General features: G+C 36.3%; 1 protein-coding gene and 2 long non-coding RNA genes across 5 annotated transcripts in view; 1 reads left to right on the top strand and 2 right to left on the bottom strand.

The window, feature by feature from the left end:
• Window positions 1-140: 140 nt before the first annotated feature.
• Window positions 141-2663, bottom strand: LOC126829599 (uncharacterized). Of its 2 annotated transcripts, none has more exons than XR_007683466.1 (5): window positions 2341-2663; window positions 2044-2085; window positions 1398-1574; window positions 1170-1251; window positions 141-388 (listed from the first exon to the last, which is right to left on the bottom strand). It is a non-coding gene; the product is annotated as an uncharacterized LOC126829599 (long non-coding RNA). The 2 variants fall into 2 exon arrangements; XR_007683465.1 differs by having other exon boundaries at window positions 2356-2663.
• A 703-nt stretch (window positions 2664-3366) lies between these two features.
• On the bottom strand, window positions 3367-26470 carry LOC126829604 (uncharacterized). The gene is made up of 3 exons (XR_007683472.2): window positions 26270-26470; window positions 4793-4850; window positions 3367-3712 (listed from the first exon to the last, which is right to left on the bottom strand). It is a non-coding gene; the product is annotated as an uncharacterized LOC126829604 (long non-coding RNA).
• Window positions 18040-26543, top strand: part of LOC126829578 (multidrug resistance-associated protein 1) — a 35007-nt gene continuing 26503 nt past the window's right edge. For both annotated transcript variants that reach the window (XM_050559525.2, XM_050559524.2), the window contains exons 1-2: window positions 18040-18126; window positions 23914-24093. In XM_050559525.2, coding sequence (XP_050415482.1) covers window positions 18079-18126; window positions 23914-24093 — 228 coding nt within the window. In that variant the 5' untranslated portion in view covers window positions 18040-18078. The remainder of the gene's footprint in view (window positions 18127-23913; window positions 24094-26543) is intronic.

The raw sequence follows: 26543 nt of genomic DNA, 5'->3' as shown, positions 1-26543 counted from the left end.
AGTTAATAAATTGTAATTAATAATTTAAATAATTAAAAATATGAAATCTGTAAGTTCTTTACTTAAAGTTTCATGTGGTACTCCACACTCATCAGAAGAAAAATACAAATTAAGTTTGATTACAAGTCACTTAATTAGATTACTTAATCTGTACAGAAAAAATGGACTTTAGGCCCTATTTCATTTCTTAAATTACATTAATGTATCTTCCTCGTTGTTGCCATGGTGACTTGTTACTTCACCTTGCCCTTGTGTGTTTACATGCACATTAGCGACAGTCATCTGTTATATGATGCCATACACATTTTCTGTTATGTTTTCATTATGGCCTGTTGTGTTTTCATAATGGACAGTTGGTTGAGGTTTCGTGATATTTCGTCTTATAAACCTGATAATTAAAATATTGTTATTTTTTTTTCATCAATAATATTCTATCTGCTCATATTCCCTTTCTCTAGGGCCTACTCTTATATCAAATTCCAACTGCCAAGGGATCTTTTACGTGTATGTCAATGTATACACAGGAATTTTCGGCCAATGCAGGGATCGAACCCGGGACCTCCAGGCTAGTGAGCCAGCGTCTTGCACACTTAGTCAACGTGGCTCCTAATATGCAAATAAAATGTTGCATATTCTTATTGGTGTATCTATTTGCATATATTAATTCTTATTGGTGTATCTATTTGCATATATTAATTCTTATTGGTGTATCTATTTGCATATATTAATGAGTGGCATTATTAAAAAAAATCAGGGAATATATGTCTTCTATGATGGTATTTATGATTTAATTATCTCGTCGACTATGCTGGTAATCATGACTTGACTATCTTGTCGACTATTTAAATTTTATCTGTGATCGGTCGTAACAAATATGTGGCTCAAAAGATTTCTTAGATAATGTAACTGTAAAAATTGGATAATACGACTTACTTTTCGGTACTTGCCATAGTAACGAAGGTTATGTGTATTTGGGGGGGGGGGGGGTATGCAACACAGTGTGCTTTAATATAGTGATAGTACATCAAATGACGTCAAAATGTAGACTATTTATTTATTGCTTGTCAGTTTAATTTGTGATACGCGTGCCCCCCCCCCCCCCCCAGCCACCCCTCCACTGTTATTACAATATTGCAGTTTATTTATAAATATAATGATATAGATATTACCATGTTATAAAACATACAAGAATGATGGCTACCAAAACACCAGTTATAATCCCAGTTAGAATAATCTCAAATTGTAGGCCGGCTGTAAAATAAATATACATACTGTTTATACTGATATTAAACATGTGATTATTTACAACAATAGATTGATCCTGATATATATAACGATAGAGTGTTATAATGAAATGAAATGGGATTTAATGTCCTACCAATGATAAAATTACAAACCTGGACACTGTTCTAGTTGATTACATTCAACTGTCTCGGTAGAGTTACCAGTACAATACATTCCACCATTAGCTGCTGTAGGATTATCACAATTCCTTGTCCTGGTTTTTGTACTCCCACCACATGAGGCAGAGCAGATACTGTATTCCGACCAGTTACTCCAACCACCATTTATCACTGTAACAATACATGTAAGCTGTATTATTTACTACCATTACTCTAATATATTGATAGTAACATCAAATATACCACACTCAACTACTCTAATTTAGTGATAGTAACATCAAATATATCACACCCAACTGCTGTAATATAGTGATAGTCACATCAAATGTACCACACTCAACTACTGTAATATCGCATTAGTAACATCAAATGTAACGCACACAACTACTTTGCTAATTTCTAATTGGTTGTTTTGTGTGTTTCGATTGCCTGTAAAATCAAATGTAGCACTCTCAACTACTTTGTAATTTCTAATTGGTTGTTTTGTGTGTTTCGATTGCCTGTTTTTAAAACTGTCTTTATTATTATAAAACCGTCTATTCTTGCAATCCTCAATATAACCCACTAATATTAGTGTAATACTAGTAATTATATTGGACATGTAGGTAAACATTTCATTGTGATAAATACAAATATTCACCTGGTTTAAAACAACCACATGACGCCTCCACCGTCTCAGGACCTACAATAAAGTAAAACCGGACTAATAAAACTACAAATACGTCATCTAATTGTATTTTTTCAGCTTGTAAGTATAAACAAGGTAATTAAAACCGAAATTTATTAAAAAAATAATTACATAACATAAACAATTCTTCTATACGTTAATCTAAATAGAGGGCAGACAGCTAGCTTATAATATTATAAGAAAATTTTGTTAAATCGGCATGCAATATGAAGGGTACGTATATATATTCATTTATACCATCCATATTACCTGCAAAAAACCCACCGTTAAACTCTATCCATATTACATCATCGTAGCCAGCGGTCATATTATTGAAGTCTATCGTAGCTTTCCTGTAGATCGGGCCACTGTCGCTGTATCCGAGAAATACCCCATCATCGTCACATGTGTATACAGGGTTATCGTCAACTGTTACTATGACCCTGTTACACGATTCGCCACCCAAGTAGATGTACTTGGTTTCAAAATTAAACTTTCTAGCACTAGTTATATTACAAGAACATGTTAATCCTTTAACTGGTGATATTTTACCACTAAAGTACAGACTGAAAAAAATCTGACTTGATACTTTATCATTCGTCATGATGTTATATATATCAGACTCTGTAAAATATATTAAACATACACATAACTATTATATTAATAATTATTGTTGTTTTTATGTAGCACAACATCAAATTACACATGTAAATAACATATGTTCTTCATACACTTATTACGTTCATACTGAGAGTTTATAGAGTTAAAAGTTTGATCAGTTGTTTATTGGTTGAATAGAGCGGATACATCTTTATTTAGTTATTCATTTCTTACTAAGTTTTAATAAAAACAGCATGGGAATAAATGTGAAACGATGGTTTTAATAGGATGGAACTTTTAAAATCATGTCCATGGATTTTAAACCGTTTGTCTCTGCAGAAACCCACATATCTGAAAGTATTTGTGAAGTTGTACAACATATAATTTTTTTTTTAAAAAATGTATTCAAAGTGTATTTTCAAGGTATTTTAGAATTATATAGGAGATTTATTTTCTAAAATAAACAAATAATAACCAATATGATACGAATGATGAGCTACTGTGTTTATGTCAATATTGATAATTTCTAACATATACACTCTAACCTATAACAAACATTTGGTGGCCTGCTATATATTTGTGTGGCCTTATTGAAACTCGTTTTGTTTTGCATCTTGTGATTTATTTTTAAAAATCATTATTTAAAAAAATATGTATTTCATTGTTTATGTACAGCTGTTATCATTAGAATACTTACTATGCATACACAAATACGCAAATGATCCGTAATCATAACTAGTACCAGCAATATAAGGAGAGGTAAAGTGGCAGGACTGTTGATAAGCACAGGCTTGATAAATAGGTAAAGTATCCTTTAGACTTAAAGTATCTATAATATCTTCAATAGTACCCCAGATACAGCAGTGACTATCACAACCATTCTGTTCTTGTAGTGGAGTACAGCCGTCAGATCTTGCTTTGGTATAGACATACACAGTCCCATATATATGAATACGGTGACCTCTAGGACAAGTTAGAGTATGATTAGAACATGGTGATCCAGGGGGTCGATAACAAAATCTTTTTGATACGACAAAAATCACTGGAATACAAGAATCAGATTGTGATTTCAATGTGGTAAAGCCTATACATTTTCATAACAAAAACATGGTACCAACCATGTGAATAACATGATACGTAATAACATCACCATTACTATAATAAAACAATCAGAGAGTATGTCTAGAATGGCAATAAAATAATCAGATAATGTATAGAATGGAAATACCACCACCATTACTATAATAAAACAATTAGAGAGTATGTCTAGAATGGTAATAACACCACCATTATTATTATATATATAAATCAGAGAGTATATCTAGAATACGGTAATAACATCAATATTACTGTAATAAAACTATTACAATATGAAATGAAATGAAATGAAATGGGGTTTAACGTCCTACTGTTCTGCTCCTAACCTGGGCTAATGAAGACGGGCATACGCCATACAGTGTGCTATGAGGGAAATTTTGCCCGGGCAGCGGCACTACGGCCTACTCTTATATCGAATTCCAACTGCCAAGGGATCTTTTACGTGCACGCCAATGTGTACACTGGACCTCGGTTTTTCGTCCCATCCGAACGACTAGACAGCTTTCCTTGTCAGCCCCTCCATCCTGCATCACTGACAAGGGAGAACCACGCCGGAAAATCTGGATGAACTTTCTCGGCCAATGCAGGGATCGAACACCCGACCTCCAGGCTAGCGAGCTAGCGTCTTACCCACTTAGCCACGTGATCCCCTATTACAATATGATTATAAGATGTAAATAAATATATATTATACGATACCACCTCCATTATTATCATCACACAATTAAATGCGCGAATAATTGACAGGGGCCGAGATCGTGGGGCTATAAAGATACATTTACGTATCATCAAAATCGGATAAATACTCTTACTTTTAGAAAACCCACAAGCTAAAACCGTGAATTTTCGTACAATCATCGAAACATGTTAATATCGAAAGGAACCGAGATCTTTGGGATATCAACCGATGAACGGACAGTCACATGAAAATATTGGCTAGTAAAAAGTAAAATTATACCGTTATTCTGAGGATGCATTAGTCTTTGTATAATTAATATGATAATATAATAAATGACCAAAATACCTGAATACAGGAATACAAAGACACTTAGATATGATATCATCGTCATGCACGCCATAATCTGAAATAGAGAAACTGGTCAATTCTAACATGCTATAGATAGGTTAATTCTGACAACGGTAATGGTTTAAATTGTCTGTAAGAAGCTTGCAGTATTCAAGTTGTTTATTGGGGATTGCTTAAAGAAATGACAGAGAATCGGTAATGATGGTATACTGTAGTGCACGAACAGAAATTGTCTTAGACGGCTTGACGGTAGCCATGGCTACCAGGTGAGCATTGTTTGGGGAAATTGGTCGACAAATATTCATCCCAGTTGTACCTTCCAGGGAATTTTAATGACGACAGATAAGCGACCTCGTAGATCGAGGTTAAGTAGGTCGTGCATGATATCTAACGATATAACCAAGACTGCTCCTTTTAAACCGTAATCAACATTGTGGGGATTAGAATAAGGCTAGTCACCCCTACACGGTAACACCTCCCATCAGACCATCCCCATATGCATTATAGATTGAGGCAGTAATTTAAATAATACTATGAGTTGAGCTGTCACATATCTGGGGCTGGAGATCACAACTTATATTAATCTTATTGTATTAAAATGGTTCTCTTCCTTAAGCCAAGTAAGATTAGACGTCCCGATTCCATGCCTGTCCATATAAAATGGCATATGATAAATGTGTTCATTAACCCTTAGTTTATTCATGTATCATATCATTACAGACCTACCGTGCTGTTTCGAGTGTTTACAATTCTGTTAACCATAACTAAACAAGGCCATAATATTTTCGCCTATGAAATTAGAATCAATAATTTGTAAAGATAACAATATTATTTAAGCCATCATATTTGAAAACAATGTCGCAACGACAATATTGTTACACTACCTGGCGCCACAGGCGCCATAGCTGCATCCAAACCATAAGACGAAATCTTGGTAAAATCAGCAAATGGACTGTGCGTATGCATAATGCACATAATCCATTAAGTCGCCTTTTACGAAGGGTATATTGTTAGTCATAGGCGTACGAACTCGATGACTGTTACGGGTGGGGGTAGAACTGTAAATACCGGAAACTATTCGGGATAGAGACACCACCTACCCATAAATTTGACGAACGGAAACAAGTTTTTCTGCTATTCCAGCCCTTGAATACAAAAACTTCAACGTGGTCTTATAAGTCTAATTTAGGGGCGGACTCGAATTCCAATCAACGAATCAATCGTTTACAGTTCACAGAGACGGGACCGTCGGGAGTAAATTCCAGCCTTTGAATACAGCAACTTCAATGCAGTCCAATGTAGCCTACCTTAGGTGACTGACCCGAATCCCAAACAAACAACCAATCGTTGCGGGGTCCTCGCCATCCTGGAGAAAATGTTGCAAATGTAACCGCCGCAAATGCGTTTTTCTGCTATACAGCAACTTCAATGCAGTCCAATGTAGCCAAACTTAGGTGACTGACCCGAATCCCAAACAAACAACCAATCGTTGCGGGGAATGGGGTCTCGCCCTCCTGGAGAAAATGTTGAAAATGTAACCGCCGCAAATGTGTTTTGCTGCTATCCTAGCCCGTGAGTTAAGCAACTCCAAAGTTGTACAGTGGTTTTGTAACCGAAATCCCACTCAATGCCGACCCGAATTCCAACCATCTAATCAGACTGTTGCAGCTGCATTCACAAATAATAATCGATTCCCAACTATGTCGCACAAAGTATAGTGACTTCAGACAAAATGTTTTAATCCGCAGTCAATTCAGTACAAATTCGTGGTATTCAATTAAAATAAAAAATAAAATTGGTGTTTTATAAGATTTCTATTGATGAAAAAAGAATTTTTGTTTTCACCTGACCCGTCTGTCTGACAATTCCGATTACCCCAAAGTTAGGTGGGCAGTTGCCCCCTTCCTCTCTGTCCCGTACGCCTATGTTGTTATCACCCCCAAACCCTACACGCCCTAATTATCGAAACATGCTTCTAGAAAGAGGAGCTCGAATAGACAATAAGTAATAGAATTACTCGTTGATGTATTCCAAGTCGAATTGATAATGCATGTTTACTTGTATGTATAATTACCAAACATCGTAAACCACTCACCTGTGCTACTAATTTTAGTTAGTGTAGTTAACGTCTGATAGTTCAAAATCAATTAACTGTTATACAAACTTGGTTTAAACTCGAACTATGTATATATTCAATGTAATATGGATAATATGGTATAAATGTCACGTGGTCTCAAATTGGTGTTTAATTTCATGTGGTCTCAAATTGGTGTTTAATTATTCTAGGTAATGTCGAAACATTCTGGTGAATATTTAATTTGATTTTCTTTTTAATAAGGTGAGTCACAGTAAAATAAAACGACCCGTGTAGACGATATGTGATAATATTTATTAAAACTAAATCGAGGCGATATCGTAGTACAATTATGGTCCATAATTAATAATGAAATAAAAGTCGATCCAAAGCAGGGGCTGTGGAGGTCATCCGGTCACTTGCACGTGATGAAAGTCAAAATCTAAACTTGAGTCAACACATTATCTGCGTTTAAAAAAACAGTGCTCATTTAAAGGGAAAGACCGCCTTTTTTTCAACAAAGATTTTGTAAGCGAGAATTATTTATTGTTAAAACCGGAAGTGCTGTTATTGGTTCAACACGCACGCCTAAATTTAAATTATCACAATTACAAATTCCATGTAGATCAAATAATTCGTATGAAAATTTGTCTAAATTTCAAATTTCATTGAGATAAAATAAAATAAGTTAATTTATGACGAACACCGAGAACAGTTGTTTGTTCGTTCACTAATAATCTTTTAGCGATTAAATCTAATTAATTATGATATTATAAACATGAAAGTAAGTCACAATTGTAAATACCATCAGACGTGTTGTGGGTAAGTCATCCATTGTAAATACCATCACATGTGTTGTTCGTAAGTCATATATTGTAAATACTCATACTATACCAGCACGAGTTGTAGGTAAGTCATCTATGTCATCGGGAAATGGGAGTTCATGAGCAAAGTATTTTGTCTCCAACTCATTTTGCTATAAAAATTAAAACTATCCAAGAGAGTTTCAAACCGAATACAAAAGGATCTCTTTGTGTTGGTGAGTTGCAGATGTGCTATGGTTCTACAGACATGCGGATAATTGAACTAAGTTGCAGATTTGTATGAAATCAATTTAACAATGGTCAGCAGGGTGAATTTCTCTTAGAAACGCAGTTTGCACCAATGTCAAGAAAGATTTTTGGATGGCAATCCCTCCTGTTGTGGATGAAAACAAATGTCTGGTGTCAATATTTGATAAGATTTGATCGTTTATCCTCCATATTAAAAAGCTTAAAAAGAAATTGGGAGTCTTATCACATACTGACTGGTTACTTACTTTGATTATATCGAGCATTAATAAGATCAAAACGCAATTATGGGTGTATTGTGTATTAATTGGTTGGCCCGCGATTCTTATCACACCATCAAGGACTTAAAATTAGTTTAGGAGCATTTCGTACATCTACAGACGACAGTTTATACGTCGAGGTTCTTGAGCCCCTTTTGTACGACAGATGTGATCAACTGGTCCTGCAGTATAATACAGAGATTGCATCTTTACCACACCATATTCGTATAACATCATATTTAGACCATACCACGGACAATTATATCCACCCAAACCTGAAGTTATTCCATTAAACATGTTTATATAAGATTTAGATAAAGAACTGATACTTCTTGCTATAATGTTACTAATAACAGGAAATATGTTGAAAATTGTCGAGCTCTAAAATCTAGGCCAATCAAATAAATTATTTATCACTCTATTTAACCTGAGCCGACAGTGATCATTATCGAACTTGATGTAATGATACCATACATCACGTTTCACCACTCTAATTTAATAAAAAGCAAAGTTATCCTGTCCCAAAGCATCGACCAATCAAATTGTGTATTTCTGCTTAGCATCAGCACAAACTTTTCATCATCGCACCCAGTCAAAACATCCACCTAATAGACACTTACACCAAGCTTAAAAATTCTAGTTCTACGGGCGGACAGTAAGACAGATGGAACAATTTTAATAGCCGTGGTGGGGAGTGAGGTTTTTTTTATCCTCGCAGCTATATGTATATATTCAATATATATATATATATAATAAATAAAAGATTCTACTCTCAGGTAAAAGTATATAGAAAAAGTGAGGTTTTTAGCTAAGATGGAATTAGTTTTTTCTTTCTAAAAACCTCACTTTTTCTATATACTTTTGCCTATATATATATCAAGAAATATTAGCACAACCGTAAAGCTGCACTACTTTGTTTCACAGTAAACGATGAAAAGATAAAAGGTATGCTGACTAAAACTGATTCAACACTGGTTCAATAACATTTTAACATTTTAAAGTACTTTTCGTCCGTCTTGGAACTATTCATAAATAATGTCATTGTATAAAGATGGACAGTATAGTATATTTATACATATTTACATAGTTACACTGTGGTTTTAATTGGTTATAGTTACCATTGTCTATGGTTACATAATATAACATGTACACACGTGTGTTAATTAATCTGTAGTATATGGGTTCAATTTATGAACAACGAGTTGAAGATAATCCTGGGATATATTTAAGAAAATTAATGAAGCTAATGGCCAATTGTTACTTATTGACTGTTAAGTCGAGGAACGTATTTTTTAATATAATGGTTTTCCATTAATTTCCTTTTCGTGGTGTCATCGACTTTCATTTTATAAAAAGGGAACATTTGGAATTTTACTTGTAGGTGTTTTGCACATTTAAAGATATGTCTATTTACAAATAAGGGCCCATTTTCTATATTACAATCCCGTCGATGGTTTCGTACTCTATCAATTAGATGCGTGGACGTCTCGCCTATGTACAAATTTAGACACCCATTGTAAGTCAAGACATATATGACACTTTTTGTGTTACAATTCAAATTGTCGTTGTATATATTGTATATATGTCACGTGGTTTAAAATTGTGTTCCATGGTGAAATAAAGGTTTAATTATTCTAAGTTAAGTCGATACATTCTTGCGAACATTTAATATAATTCACGAGGTTATATGATTTTCCTTTGTAATAAGATAAATCGTGGAAAGGTCCCAACAGAATAATATGACACATGTTGACGATATTTGATAATACTTGTAAAATTAATTTGTGAAGATTTTGTGACAAAGTGCTTCATAACTTGTATCATATTATCATGAATTTAAATCTGTGGTTCTCAACCTTTTTTGCCAGCGGCACACTTTGGAACATATGAAAAAAATGGCGGCACACATCCCTAAATATATATGAAAAATATTTGAATTTTGCAAAATAAAAACATAAGTGAGACGACATACAACCGTAGACAGAGACTAGCCTTAGACACATAGATTTAAGATATACACGTCCACTGCGTGTGTGAACCCATTGAACCCCGTGCGTTATTCATCTACGATATAGGATATAAACGTCTACTGCGTGTATACACGTGTTTAATTGTAGGCGTAATAATTCCAAGATGTAGTGACTATGCTTTTGATATACGAAGGTATATAAGACCTTGTGTTTTGTGTAGTTGGGTAGAAGAGGGTCCGGAGATAAGCGGAGAGCAGAGAAGAGACGCCAAGAAGAGACGCGACGAGATGAGAATGGAGGAGAACGGGACGGTGAATGGACTCATCTGTAAGGCAGTGTGAAGTAAGCTCGATTTTCGTTTTTCGATATTGGTGAATAACGAAAAACGAGCTACTCGTTATTCGATATTGGCGAATAACGAAAAACAACTAGCTCGTTTTTCGATATTGCCGAAATAATGCCCCTGTGTCAGTGTGTGTGGTGGGTGGTGGTGGAGGTGTGTGCGCGTCTTCTCACTCTCTCTCTCTCTCTGTCTCTCTCTCCATTATCAACCCGCATATCGCTTTTATATGAAAGCCGAAAAATACACCGTAGCCCATTCGTGTCTAAGCGTCAACATGGTGTGCAAAAAGCCGCGACAAATGGCTCTAATATCGCTTCGTCTTGTCTTGACTTTGCTACGAGTAAGTCAAGAAATAATCATTTCGAAGCCAAGAAGTCGAGCCACTTCTTTGCTTCGCCTTGTTCATTTCTTGCCTTCCTGGTCTCGCGAAAGGTATACGGCTATAAAACGAATTATTATGCGTTAACATTGCCGTATAATTGGCTATATTGTTCAAGCTACATCGTTCTCCATGAATTCTCTTGGCATCCATACCTTTACCATGTAACGAATGTTTAATGAACATAACACTAAGTGGCCGCTCAAACTCTGTTATAATTAACTTTTGTGATGTGTTTTGGGGAATATTGTACAAGTTGAGTCGACGTTTCATTCCTTGGTTATTGCAGATTAACGTACTTGGTAAAAATAATCTTAATAAATGGTGGTGTATTTTGGAGAGCAGACGTTAATACGATACCATTTCAGTCTTAACGCTGATTGTCAAAAAAGGGATATAACTCCATTTTCGTAAGCCTTTAGGTAATGTTATGATTCAATATACACGTATAATATCAGATGCATAGGTATATATATATATACAGTTTTTATAAGAAAAAAAAAACGAAAGGGGGCGGGGGGGGGGGGGTGCATTTCGGAACTTGGTCTATTTCAATATTTCGGTTACATGTAGGGAAATCGAAAACTTGTCACGAATCCGCACAGTCATTGGATTTAATCTGATGGCGCTCAAATTTAGTAAACTTTAGTCAAATTCGGGTTGGTAATGTAGTACAGACGTTCGACACTGATGCCTCCTGTACGATGATCTTTTGGCTTTATCGGAAAACTAGTTCTGGGGCTATTTTCACGGAACTATATTGGACCATTTATTTACAGAGTTATTGCCTTTGACGTTGATTTGATGAAATAATTAAAAGATGCAGTGTGTAAGATTTAGATAAAGAGATGACAGTTCTCGCTATAATATGTTAAAAACTAGATAATGAAAAGAGAATATCTCGAAGAATTCAGTCATATTACTTCATACTGAGCGACCATGGGACTGTTTGGAGAATAGATAGATAGAGAGAGAGAGAAATGGGGTTTAACGTCCACTCGACACAAACTAGGTCATTTCAGGACTAACATATGGTTTAATTTTATTTCAATAATTCGCTTGCGCGTAAGGGTCCATAGCAGTGGGGGGGAAACGGGAGGACCCGGAGAAGACCCACGAAGTTGGACAGGCAACCCTACTCCTTGTCACGTACGACCGGGGATTCGAAACCACGCCAGTTGACTCAATGACAGGCCTTATGATACAGCACGCACGTGCTAACCATTCGACCATCCACCCCCCCCCCCCCCTTGGAGAATAGAAGAGCCTCGGTTGTCATTGCTACTGTTGTTACACTAGTAAACACAGTCTCGTTTAAAACAAATGAAATGAAATGGGGTTTAACGTCCCATTTTTAAATGAAATCATTAACCGCTAATCGTGTTTAAATCCGTTGAAAATCTAACGCATCCGATCGCACCGAGAATTGATTATGGTCTTGGCTACTTAATAATGTCTTATTAATAATTTATACTACAGTTAAGGCCTAAAGAAAGACCCACAATAGGCGAACTGGTTCTTACGTAATGCATCTTGAAAATTACTAGAATTTGTTTTTGAAACTCCAAATATTAAAATAAAATGCAAGCATGTTTGATCCTTTGTTTAAAACTTGACCGAGCTACAATTTCCTATTATCTTTAAAACAGTCTAATTTTAGAATTAAATTGGAGGTTCGCATCTACTAAACTCAAGCTAGGTTATTTCAGCAGGACAGTTTTATTCCTCTATTTCATGTTAGCGTTGAGTGTAATCCGAAGGACGCAACAGTATAAACCCAAGTCTACTATTTTCCTGCGTAATTCGTCTTGTTAGTGTATACAATTAACATGCACGTAAAAGATCCCTTCTCAGTTGGAATTCCCACATAGCACATATAATGGTGTATGCGCGTCTTCATTTCTCCCCTCCCAGCAAAACTAGATCATTTTCAAGTGTACGATAAAGGACAGCTGCCGAGACCGACGACCGTCACAATGTATCAATGGTTAAATCTTACAAAATATACACATCGACATTAGTGATTCATCAATTAAATATCAATGTCTTATATAGGTAGGTATTCTAATAATAACACAATTACCTGTAAGCTATGAATACAGATATTATAGTCTATAGAAATATACAAACAACCGATCAAAATACATTTCACTAGTCACATGATGTCAGCATAAACCAAATTAAATGGAGTTAACAAACATAGGTTTGAAAATGATGTTTTTAATTCACATGTTGATAATAATGGCTACGATGTCTACAAGCTACGGTAAGTGTATTCCATATTCTCTACAATTCCAGACCGATCTAATCATAAAGTGTCAGTAGACCGGGAAGTAATGGTGATCTGTCATTGACATCTACTATTATTTGTACGTTGGGGGTTGGGTGGTCTAGTGGTCAAACGTGTGCGCGTGAAATCATCAAGCCTTTCATTGAGTCAAGTGGTGTGGTTTCGATTACCCGCTTGTACATGACAGGTAGAAGTGTCGGTGGGGTTTCTGTGGTTGAATTATTTAAATCAAATTGTATCATATGTTAGTCCAGAATTGACCTGGTTTGTTTCGAGTGGACGTTAAACCCCATTACACATACGTCAAAATACTATTGTTCTATATTGTCATGTGGATCTAATATAGGGACGAGAGAGAGAGAGAGAGAGAGGGGGGGGGAGAGATGACACACAAACAAACACACCCATACTCACCCACACACACCCACACACACCCCCACACAGACAGGGGCGACGGCAATATGCGTCCACATTCAAAATGTGGACGTATAAAAATGCCCGAAAAAATTTCGGGTTTACAGACAGCGGCGCCGGTTTTCTTCGAGAGGTGAGAAGCGGAACTGACCTTGTATGGACCCCCCCCACCCCCTAAAGAAAATTTTGGAATATTTGACAGCCGCAAACGCGTTTTCCTACTATTCCAGCCCGTAAAATTAGTGTTTTATTAGATTTTGGGCACTTTATTTTGCCAAGTAGATGAAATAAAAAATTTTTTTTCACTTTACCGTCTGCCCGAAAAGTCAGCTTGCCCGAAAGTTAGGGGGGCAGCTGCCCCCCCCCCCCCCTGGCTCGTACGCCTATGGGTACCTGAAAATAACTATCAGCCTATTGTACACGCAACACATAAATTTATAGAAAATTGGCAATCCTTGAATGAGATCTGACGTGTAATTACTGAAAATATATTGTGCAGCACGGTATTCAAATAGACTAAAGACACCAAAAAGGACCTCATTAAATCCAAACTGTGCTAATGTATTATGTACAGACAGATTTCTAAAGTTGCTGTATATTGTATTGTATATATCGGTAATTGTTTTAGAATATTAATAAGCCTAGCTGAGACATAAAATCGTTAGATGTTGTCTTTTTTATCACACATTTTTGGCAGATAAATTATTCCAGTTGGCGGAAAAAAAATATGAACATTTTTTTATATAAAAATCATCATCCATTTTGGCGGAAAAAAAATTGAAAGACAGTGTGAACTCTGGTCCTGCATCTTTGACAAGGGTGAACCACGCCGGAAAATCTGGATGAACTTTCTCGGCCAATGCAGGGATCGAACACCCGACCTCCAAGATAGCAAAAGTTTCGATGGGTGAATTAAGAAGTCATAAAAATGTTAACAACGTGTATTCAATGCAAAAATTTGCTCAACACAAAAGCAGTTTCAAGGAAATTTACTATTTTCCATATAGACCCGAAATATTTAACCCAAAATGATGTTTATAACGGTACACCGCATAAAAAGTCTATAAGTAGTCGCTTGAAAAAAAATGGAGGATATTTGAGAGAAAAAAAGGGATTATATGGACTTAAATGCTAAAGATAATTTTCAAAATTTGAAATCTTTATGACTGTAGTGTATATATTCAGACATCTGTGTGAGACTTTGTAATTTCCCAGGTTGTGTTGTTTACCCTGTAGCTGTACAGTGCTGAATGGTATATTTGCTTCATATTTTCCATAAAGTCATTTTCTTTTTATTTTCATCTATTATTTATTGTTTAGTATCATCTCAAGCACGTTTAGATACCAAAATACACGCACTAAAGCTGCTGTGAATCTTTTTATCTTTTTTTAGCCCCCCCCCCTCACTCACCACCTTTTCAGATGTTGTGATATTTTTTGTCACTTTACCTTGCCCTTAATGCAGAAGCAGAGTTATTGTGTTCCAAAAGTTTTACTGATGGACTGATGAACCCTTTTTAATAGTCCCCTGTTTTCTGGTATGGGGGGGGGGGCATTAAATCACATTCTAATTAAACCATAAGCGAGCGGTTTCATAATATGACCTAAAAACAAAATGGGCGTCAGACCAACATGTACCGAATTATTGAAATTCTAAAATTCAGATTTGAGTACATTTTATCGTGGATTCAACCGTGAATAAATAGATATTGTCGGGAAAATACAAATGACGATGAGCGACTTTAATATGGACACAAAAATGACTCTTAATTGTAATATTGTATACTCACTTTGATAACTTGTGAATTTGCATTTATCAAAAGATTTTGATAACACTAGTCGGGTGTAAAATCCCCAAATCTATTAAATCCTACTATTTTCGAAAATGCTAGACATCAATTTCAGGTCTCTTTACCGAAGATATGTAATTATTTCTGGCGTGGCGTGTGTTAGTGTAATGAAAATCATAATATAGTGTATGGTATTAAATCAGAAACAACATGACATTATGATTAAAATTACCCGACATCGTTTTATTATTTCCTTTCCGAAACACAAAAGCAGTGCGGCAATTACCTTTTTAGCCGTTTTATTCATTTTATCGGAATACAGAAACATTGGACTTAAAGTTGACAAGTCTTTAACTCAGTATCATCCACAGTCTTCGGCATTGCAAACACGACTTATTGGTCAGATCGCGTGCTAGAATGCTTTCGAGCGCCATTTGTAATAAAGTGACTGGATGAACGAGGCTAAACATTGCCCACAAGGGAAGACCATAGAACATAGACTGATAACGTCATCAAATCAGTGACGTCGCTTCCGCCATTGGACAACCCCACGATGACGTTTGCGCCATTGATTTCATTATAAAAGGTCTTGCTTCTTAGTCAAATAGTTGTGATTTTTCTTTCACATGCTTGTTATTTTAATAAATATTTATAAAAATCAAATACATTCGGTTTTTCTTGTTAATTAAATTATATTTTGGATTTCTATTTTTAGACGTTACAAAAGCCAAGTCATTCTAATTATGCGCATGAAAGATATATAAGTCTGTTTCACGATAATTCCGGTTTTTTATTATTATTATCTCGTTCTTAACTTTTTATAGATTATTTCCTTGTAGAACTATTGGTATGTCTACGAGGAAGACTTCCTGGGTAGACTGGAATAACAAGACGCTAAAGACTGCATTCAATTTGCACTCTTCGCGTATTTCGGCCAACATAACTGATTAGAAATTACAGTAAAAACAGAAACGATTTAATGTCAATTTGTTTATATATATTCTTATTACATTACTATATGCGTTGCGACACATTTGTGTCCATTTCTATGTGCCAAAGAATCGCGATTTAGCTCCTTTAAGGGTGGTATATTTTATGCTATAAATCTCAGCATTCTCTAATAATGCACCAATGTAGGCGTATCATTTAGATTAGCATTCATCAAAGGGCATATAATTTAGAATTTGACATGCATAGAATTTAGTGCTTGTAATTTTCTGCTTAAAATAAGTATTCGGCAACAAAAGAGATAGGATGCCGGACAAAGAAACATACGCCCACAGCAGCTAAATCGTCCGCAGGTCGACAATGGTTGTTGCACATCTTTTGTAGATAATTGGGGACATTTATTTACAAGACAATTTCACACAGATCAGATTATAATTTTCGTCGTTTAAGGGTTTACAAGGTTCTACAAACTGAAACAAGGGCCTTAACTCGGGAAGTAATTTACAAAAATTGTTGAAATTCGAGCGGCTTTTTTGTTTTACTAATTCAAACAATGCGTATAAAGTTCATACAGATCGGATTATAACTTTTGACATTTGAACGTTCACAATTTCAACAAATAAAACAAGGGCCATAATCTTAGAAGTAATTGACAGAAATTGCTGAATTCAATAGGCTACTTCTTTCCACTAATTTAAATGATGCATATAAATTCCATAAAGATCGGATGATAACTTTCATCATTCGGGCATTTACAAGGTTCAACATGGTTCAACAAGGGCCATAACTATACAAGAAATTTTTTGAAATTGCTGAAATTCAATAGGAGTCTTCGTGTCACTAATTTAAATGATCTGTATAAATTTCATACAGATCGAATGATAATTTTTGTCGTTAGAGCATTCACAAGGTACACCAATGTGAAACAAGGGCCATAACTCTAGACGTAATTACGGAAATTGCTGAAGTTCAATAGGCTTATTCGTTTAAATAATTTAAATGATTATATAAATTCCATACAGAACGGGTGATCACTTTTGTCGTTAGAGCGTTCACAAGGTTCAACAAAGTGAAACAAGGACCATAACTCTAGACGTAATTAATGGAAATTACTGAAATTCAACAGGTTCTTCTTTTCACTAATTTAAATGATGCATAAAAATTCCATACAGATCGGATAATAACTTTTGTTGTTAGAGCGTTCACAAGGTTCAACACAGTGAAACAAGGGCCATAACTCTAGACGTAATTACGGAAATTGCTGAAGTTCAATAGGTTTCTTCGTTTAAATAATTTAAATGATTATATAAATTCCATACAGAACGGGTGATCACTTTTGTCAGAGCATTCACAAGGTTCAACAAAGTGAAAAAAGGGCCATAATTCCAGTAGAAATAAACGGAAATTATTGAAATTAAATAATATTCTTCATCTCACTAATGTAAACAACATATATCAATTCCAAAACAATCAGATGACAAAATTTTTAATGTAGTCTGTAGAATGCTCACAAAGAAATGTGGACGACGGACGGACGGAGGCGACGGCAATACGACCACATTTCCATGTGGGCTTATACATTAATTGTCTTGATATTCGAGACTCCATTTTCCGGTCCAACCTGTTGTAATCGTTAAAAATAGATAAAGCTTGTGACATATAACGAGTTTTGGCTCAACTGTATGGCATAGAATAGAATAGACGTACTTCGATCGACACGCCACGAAACAGAGACAAATGAATCGATGAAAATGTCTTCCTTTGACCTATTCTGTGGTGGTTCACCAATTTGGGTAAGAGTTAAAGAGATCAAAATCATCCTATTCATTGATATTGTTATCAATTATCGTCAATAAAGCAAGTGAATTTAACTTTAAAAGCTGAAACGATGAGAGAACACTATCTAGCACATCCACTTCACCTTGATATAAGCGGCTCGTGCATTCGGAGTTCTTCGGTAGACCGAGTGTTAAAAATATAAAGACATTGAACGCGGATTTGGCTTATAAAATAAAAATAACTTAGGGCTAGGCTGATTAATAAAACAATATTTACCATAATAATGCTACTTTTTGGTACCAAAAATTTCCTACTAACAATTATTATGCTGGATTTGGTACAGCTATTATTATTATTATTACCATTATTATTATTATTATAGATTGCGGATTGAAATGAAAATACGCCGTGCAAAGCGGTGTGCTAGGAGTAGGAAGTAAATTTTGCCCTGACAGCGGCGATACGGCCTATGCTTATTTCGATTTCCAACTGCCAGCGAATCGTTAACATGCTGCAAGCTAGTGTATATATAAAAGGTCCACCCCGGATTTTGGCAGGCTGCCTTGTACAGATTATTCTGGTTGAATTAAAACAAAATTTAACAAAGTACTGACTAGACTGGACAGGTAATTGTGAGCTTCATTTTGTTCCTGGTCTTTTTCTTTAACTATGTTTTTGCTGGTTCTATATCAATGATATGAATATATTTCTAATTAATAAAACAATATTAGCAGTAACCAGGGCTATATCCCATTCAGAAATCGGTGCCCCCACCCCCCACCTATACACACACGCCCATGACCAATCTACTGTGGCTTAATTACTCATGAAGGAACCATATAAAGAAATGTATGTTTTGAAACACCCAATTACTAGGCCCATTTTCTTCTGGTACAGTAAAGATGCTATTATTGAACTAATCTGTTTATGTATAAATGGAATTTGGTTGGTACTAAATAGCGGATTTTGAAGTGTACCTAAGAAAACAAAATTTGCATTGGATAGGAACTGATATTGTTTTAATATTTTTCGGAGACAACATACAAATTTATATTATAAGACGAATCACTGCAATGTAGGTACGTGTCAAAATAAATGAATATTCAGCGATTGTTTAAAACTATACGCTTATAGTTATTGAAAATACTTGAAAATCAAAATGCTTCTCTGTCAACTCGAGGGGGGGGGGGGGTTGGATGGCTGAATGGTTAGCGTGCGCGCGCTGTATCATAAAGTCTGTCATTGAGTCAACTGGCGTGGTTTCGAATCCCCGGTTGTACGTGACAAGGAGTAGGGTCGCCTGTCCAACCTCGTGGGTTTTCTCCGGGTCCTCCGGTTTCCCCCCACTGCTAAAGACCCCTACGCGCAAGCGAATTAATGAAATAAAATTAACCATATGTTAGTCCCGAAATGACCTAGTTTGTGTTGAGTGGACGTTAAACCCCATTTCTCTCTCTCTCTCTGTCAACTCGATCCATCAAAGAAATCCGAATGCATGGGCCGCTTATATCAAGGTAAAGAAGATGATATATGAAATAGCAGACGATTTATAGGCTATCCATCGTTACACGCCTCCAGACTATATCTCTCATAGCAATTATTGTTGTTTTGAGGTGGCTATTCACCGTGTCAACCTTCTGTAAAGTCATTAGGTGTTGATATTGTATGGCGACAGATTAGATTCAAAATTGTAAATTTGTTAATGTCGTCTAACTGCTATTCGTGTAATATCTAAATTAAGATAATTTAACTTCTTTATTTAATCTATATTGCTTTATAAGCATAAGCGTTGAGCAAAAGAAGAATTGTGACAATTCTACCAAGAGTCGTGCAATATTCCGGTCCAGACCCGTAGGAGTGACAGTGAAGTTTTTAGCGGGGGCACACCCGGCACAGAGTAGGTATTTTAGAGCTATGGTCGGCAAAAAAAAATTTCGGGGTGGGGGGGGAAACATTTTTTCAGGGTATAACGTCATGCCAAATCCACAAAGATACGAGACCAAGTGTTGGTTTGTATATTGTAACACGGAAAGGGACTGGACAAGGTGGGGTAGGGGAATAGGGGCATTTTTGATTAAATCCGACACTACATTAAAATAGTAATCATAGCCAAGCGGTGGATGCAGTCGCGTCTTGATTGGTTCAATTTCCGAACAGAAAGCTATTTGGGGAACAACCAAAGGGTGTGGGGTGTACGTTTTAATCAACGATAGGGTGGATGATCCTCCAGTGCTCTACAGGGTGAGAGTTATGTTCAGGTTCTTGTTAGTTACCAGAGGCTAATGGTCTTGTATTTGATTCTTGGTGTATGTGTGCTCCTCCTCAACCTTTAATATTTATAAACCAACAGCTAAGACCCCTGCACCTGCACTAAATATAACTAAAAGTTTCCAAAGAATTGTCCATAAATGGTCTGGTTGGTGCACAGTCCAAATTGATATAAGTGATCGTAAGAAAGGTTATTTCACATTGGCAACATGTCAAAGTGACTCAAAGAGCCTGCTGGTTAGTGGTAATCGAAATAATTGCAAAATTTCCCCTTAGCACACTGCATGCCATATACCGGTTTGGTGCTGAAGTTGACAATCAGCAAGTTCACCATAGTGACCGTATCTGCTTCAGGCCAACAAAATACCCGGGCTATTTAACTAGCCCTATTTGGATGGGGATATAGCCCAGTCGTTAATTATAAAATAATGATTCTATGATATATGTCCGTGTATTTGTATTTGTCTTTCTATGAATAAACATTGCTAAAATGAATATGAAAAAGGCACTAACCCACTGCAGGAATTTTTTCAGCGCGGTTTCTCTTGGTGGTGCAGGACGGAGGGCCTGGCAAAGAACATGAGCTAGTTGCTCAGATGGCAAGGGGGAGAAAAATCCCTTGTGCACGTAAAACAACCCTTGGCAGTTGGAACAGTTGGAATTCAATTGATGGCCGGGATAAATTTCATAGTACACTGCATGGCGTATGATCTTCTTCGTTATCCCGGTTGGTGCGAAAAAGTAGGACGTTCAGCCCCATTTCATTCATTCATTCATACGAATAACATATTTGACGTTGTATCACCCAGGCATACTAGGATTACCTCGACCGTGGATTGCAGTCTAACGGTTTATTCTTAAATAATGTTGGCACGATGGAGTAATCTTACAAGAAACTATCGGCTATAACTGCTACAGTTGTGATAATTAAAAAAAGAGCGGAGTAATCACTGAAGAAAAATAGGATATAACTACTACACCATAAATACAGGGGATAAAGGATTACGTAACTAAAATAAAATAGAAATAGCCCATGGGAAAGATATAAGTGAGTACAGACGTCAGGGGCTAGAGTTTTTGACGTATTCTTTTCAAATTTGGTGTTAAATATCACGTTCCGCGACTTTTCGTTCCGGGGTTATGCCCCTTTTCCCGAATATCTTGTGAACCTGATATACGCCATAGCTTTCTTCGCATTCTTTCTAGATATAGTACTCGTGGGTGATTTTACCGGTACCGGGCATTGAAACTACGCTACAGAGACATAATGGTCTCACTTACACCCGGCAATCGGTAATACCAACCGGCTTCAAGCAAATCCAATTACCAGATAATATAACTTACATGTAGCTTGTCAAAACTTACATTTATACATTTATGAAAATTCTCACAATCTGATTAAAGTATTAGGAATATTTATAGACTTTATAGATCTTATAAATAATGGAAAATATATAAATATGGTATGCAATACATCAAAATTTACAAAATGTGATTTTCCGTACGATGGTTAATAAATTAAAATGAAGATTATACCGTGAAAATTATTATAAATGCTTATATATGTATATAATTACTTAACGTCACTGTATGTTAATTACATTAAATAGACTAAATCAGGTTTGCTACAAACCGAGATCATTAAAGATGTATTATGTAAGAGCTAAATCTGCCTATTTCTGGTCTTTATTTTTGTTTCAAATGTTATATAAACTATTATTTAGACATTTATGCACATGACATGCCTATAAAAAGAGAGAGAGAGAAATGGGGTTTAACGTCCACTCGACACAAACTAGGTCATTTCGGGACTAACATATGGTTTAACTTTATTTCAATAATTCGCTTGCGCATAGGGGTCTTTAGCAGTGGGAGGAAACCGGAGGACCCGGAGAAAACCCACGAGGATGGACAGGCGACCCTACTCCTTGTCACGTACAACCGGGGACATGCCTATAAAAATCAACCCTCTAGACCATCGGATGACCGTGATGTAACCGGATTAGAACACCCGATAAAATGGATAATCGAAACTTGTTAAGTACAGTTGATACGATAACTTCGCCCAGAATAAATAAGTAATTTGAATTAAATTATTTTCAATATTCACTTTCAATTATATATTTTTGAACTATTACTGAAAGAATGGCCAGCTATTTGGCTAAGTCTTACATAATGTATCTTTAATGAATACTAATTTTAAATGCAGTAAAAATAAGATAAGAAACGTTTAAAGCTACGCATATTTCATGTCATGTCATGTCACATCATTTCACTTATTTTTACATACGAGTACATAATTGTCATATTTGAGGATATGAGGACTGGCTGAAAAGTTCTAAGCCTATCTGTGAAAGACCTGTACAAAGTCGATGGGTTTCCATTTATTTTTTTACATAGTCCTCTTCGAAGTGTAAATACTTTTGCCAACAATGTTGTAGGGCATGAATGCCGGTCAAGAAAGATTTTCTTCAGTCACCCTAAAAAAGTCGTTCACAGCTAACATGACGTCGTCATGACAACCGCCTAGTCTCTTTTTTTCATTTTTAGAATAGAAACTGGTCTCATCCATGGCTACAAGTCTGACCAAAACGGCGCAGATTGTCACTAGATGTCAGGAATCTGGCATGTTTCTGATCCGCAGTCTCCGCAGTCAACAGCATTGGCACCCATCTTGCAGAAACTGTTGTCATTCCTAACTCGTTTGCGATAATGTGCCCAACCTCTCATGAGAGATGCCCACAACACTGGCAGTATCTCGAGTGGTCAATTGTCGATCAGTCATCCCGATGAACTTAAAAGTTTTGGACTCTCTGGTGTGTTGAATTGGGAACATGAGAGCATGAAACCTTTTATCGTTCTATGTTAGTGCGTATGTCCGTCAGAGACCAACCCTATCGATAATGTACATCCTGCGATCTCCCGTTCCGGATTAACCGCACCCAAGCCCTTTGCCTAAAACCTCGAGAAAGCAATATTGGACTACAGTGTTTAGCCTATTATTTTCAAATTTCGTGTGAATCATTGGGATTATCAGAGGACAATATTCATCGCTACGCATACTTCTGTTCTTGGGATACCCTCCCCTTGTCGAACACTTTGTGAACGCAGTGTTTCGCGAACTTCTATACCAGATTTTTGCCCCTTTTCCGGAAGACATTGTGAACGCAATAGGGCCATAGTTTTTAACATTGTTTTCTCAAATTTGGTTTGGAGCATTGTGGCCTTGGGTTGTGCCCCGGATAAAAGCTTCAGTTGTTACCCAGTTTTACAGATTTGTTTCAGATTTCGGTGTAAAACATTGGAGTCAATAGAAAACGAACACTATCCATATTCAGCGTTCCGGATTTGCACCCCGGAGAAGGTCTTGAAAAGTCCAGAATTCCGAGCCTTCGGGTGGTTCGAAGATGAATAAACGCCCTCGTAATATGTACAGCAGGAACTCCACACACCTTCTTGATAGTCCAATGGGAATTTCAATTTTAATTGTTCTTTTATTTTTCTTGTTTGGTTTTTTTTTTTTTTATTTTCAGAACACGACTTTGCTGCTAGAAAATACTTTTCCAGAGTTTAGCGATTGTTTTCAGACAGTAGTATTGGATCTGATTCCGTGCGCTTTTCTGTGGTTAACATTACCAGTATTTATTATATATCTACGTACTATACCAAAACCAGCACCTATACCACTTGGTAAACTCAGCACAACGAAAACGGTAATTGTGTTTAGTTTCAATCATATTATATTTGGTTTTAATTTGAAATCTGTATTTAATATTGGCGACTAAAGCTAAAGCATATATTCTCATGAAAGTATCCGTCGTAAGATTTCTTATAAATTGTAGAATTACAGCGTCCCTCAATTCAACCTTTTCCTAAATGCGCCAATTAAACATTTATGTGCATGGAAATTTTAAGATAAATTTTAAGCGTTTAGATATACAAATTATCACGTATTGATAAGATGTTTAGGATAGTTAAGATAACCTTAAAACTATTCATGTGCCTTTTTTTTCTAATCAGTATAAAGTATGTCATAATGTCTTTACAGTCCATTTTTTTTATACGTCCAGGTTAATAACATTAACGTATTACGCCGTCGTCCACTTCTGTGTACCCTTCAAATACCACCCAGTACTATCAAATACTACTTCATTATTGTGAAAAACTGGAAGATTACTTGATTAATACAAATACTGAATTAATTCGTAGTAAAAAATTACGGTAAATTGGAATGTCTATCTACTGTATCGTTACCTCAAGGCCAAATACCTCCCAATTCTACAAAATACAACCACATACTACCTTATTAGTATCCCAAACTAAGAGAATTCTTCAATTACTTCAATATCAATGAGTTAATTCCCAAGACTAATTAGAGCTGTCTGTCTTTGCGAGTTAATAGTATGTGAACACTCGACACGGGTTGTAGTTCTTAACGGATTGGCATGTTATTCTTTTCACAGAGTGGATGGTACCCATTGTTTTTTTGTCCTCCCGCCTTTCGAAGAAAACAGGGGACTATTAAAATGGATCTGTCTGTCTGTCACACATTTTGGAATACAATGACTCTCCTTCTAATTGTGATAGAATGTTTAAACTTGGTGTAGGTGTTTAATATGTGAATGCATTGATGGAATTCGAAGATGGGCATTTTCTGCTTAGGGTAAGCAGAGATAAGCAATTTGATTGGTTGATACTTCTAGTTTTTATAAAGTGAGAGTGATGAAACTTAGTGTATAGTTTCATTACATCCATACCTTCACTAAGTTCGATAATGAGCCTTTTCGGTAAGCAGAGCGATGAGCAATTTGAATGGTCGAGACTTTGGAGCACAATAACTCTCCTTCTAATTGAGGTAGAATGTTTAAACTTGGTGTAAGTGTTTATTAGGTGAATGTCTTGACAGTGTTCGATCATGCGCATTTTCCACTAAGGTGAAGCAGATATAAGATATAAGCAATCTGATTGGTTGAGACTTTGGAACACGATAACCTTGGTTCTAATTAGGTGAGAAAGATGAAACTCCGAGTATAGATTCATTATATCAATACTTTGACTAACACTGCTTTTAATTGGGGTTAGGATAATAAACAAAGTCTCGGTTATCCATGTATACGGTTAATCATCAACGGCCATTGTACTGCAGATCAGATTCAAATCGGACCCATCAGATGGCATCGAGGGTTGATTATGGTCTTGGCATATTAATAAATATCTAATTAATAGTTTAAAAACATTTAAGGCCTGAAGAAAGACCCACAATACACAGATTTAGCTCTTGCATAATACCCGTTTAGTATGTGTAATCTATTTATGGGGGATCACGTGGCTAAGTGGGTAAGACGCTGGCTCGCTAGCCTGGAGGTCGAGTGTTCGATCCCTGCATTGGCCGAGAAAGTTCATCCAGATTTTCCGGCGTGGTTTCCCCTTGTCAGTGATGCAGGACGGAGGGCCTGACAAGGACAGCAGTCTAGTCGTTCGGATGGGACGAAAAACCGAGGGCCCGTGTACAAATTGGCGTGTACGTAAAACATCTCTTGGCAGTTGGAATTCGATATAAGAGTAGGTCGTAGCGCCGCTGCCCGGGCAAAATTTCCCTCATAGCACGCTGTATGGCGTATGCCCAGTTTAGGAGCAAAACAGTAGGACGTTAAACCCCATTTCATTTCATTTCATTTGTCATCTATTTATTTTGGGATTTCGGCCGGGGACACCAGGCACACTGTTGGCTTTGGTACATTTTCGGCCCCCCGAGGCATTGACTGTGAACACTCTTCATTCCATAATTCTTTACATATTTCCTTAAAATTTTTCATGGTAGCTAAGTCTAAACACTTGCCATGGTAGATGACCAAGCACTATGGACCGGTGATTTTAAATATAACATACCGATTGTAGTTTCTTCTCGTACGTCAACTTTCATGTAGTCTTTTCTGACACTGATCGGCCACAAGAATTAGAAAAGCTGTCATTCAGAGTAAAGCTGGAATGTGGACGCATAACCCACCCCTAGTGTGGTTATTTATGTCCATGTAAGAGTTGTTGCTCTTCTTATTCAATTTCGTTCCCAGCCATTCTGCAGTTGATTAGTTGATTTTAAATATAATATTTTCACAATATTCACATGAATCCTATAAGAGGTAGTGTCTGTGTAATAAGTGTG

The sequence above is a fragment of the Patella vulgata genome, chromosome 8, assembly GCF_932274485.2.
Source record: "Patella vulgata chromosome 8, xgPatVulg1.2, whole genome shotgun sequence".
Classification (NCBI taxonomy): domain Eukaryota; kingdom Metazoa; phylum Mollusca; class Gastropoda; family Patellidae; genus Patella; species Patella vulgata.
The sequence above is the reverse complement of the archived record's forward strand: the minus strand, read 5'-3'. Positions and strand labels throughout refer to the sequence as shown.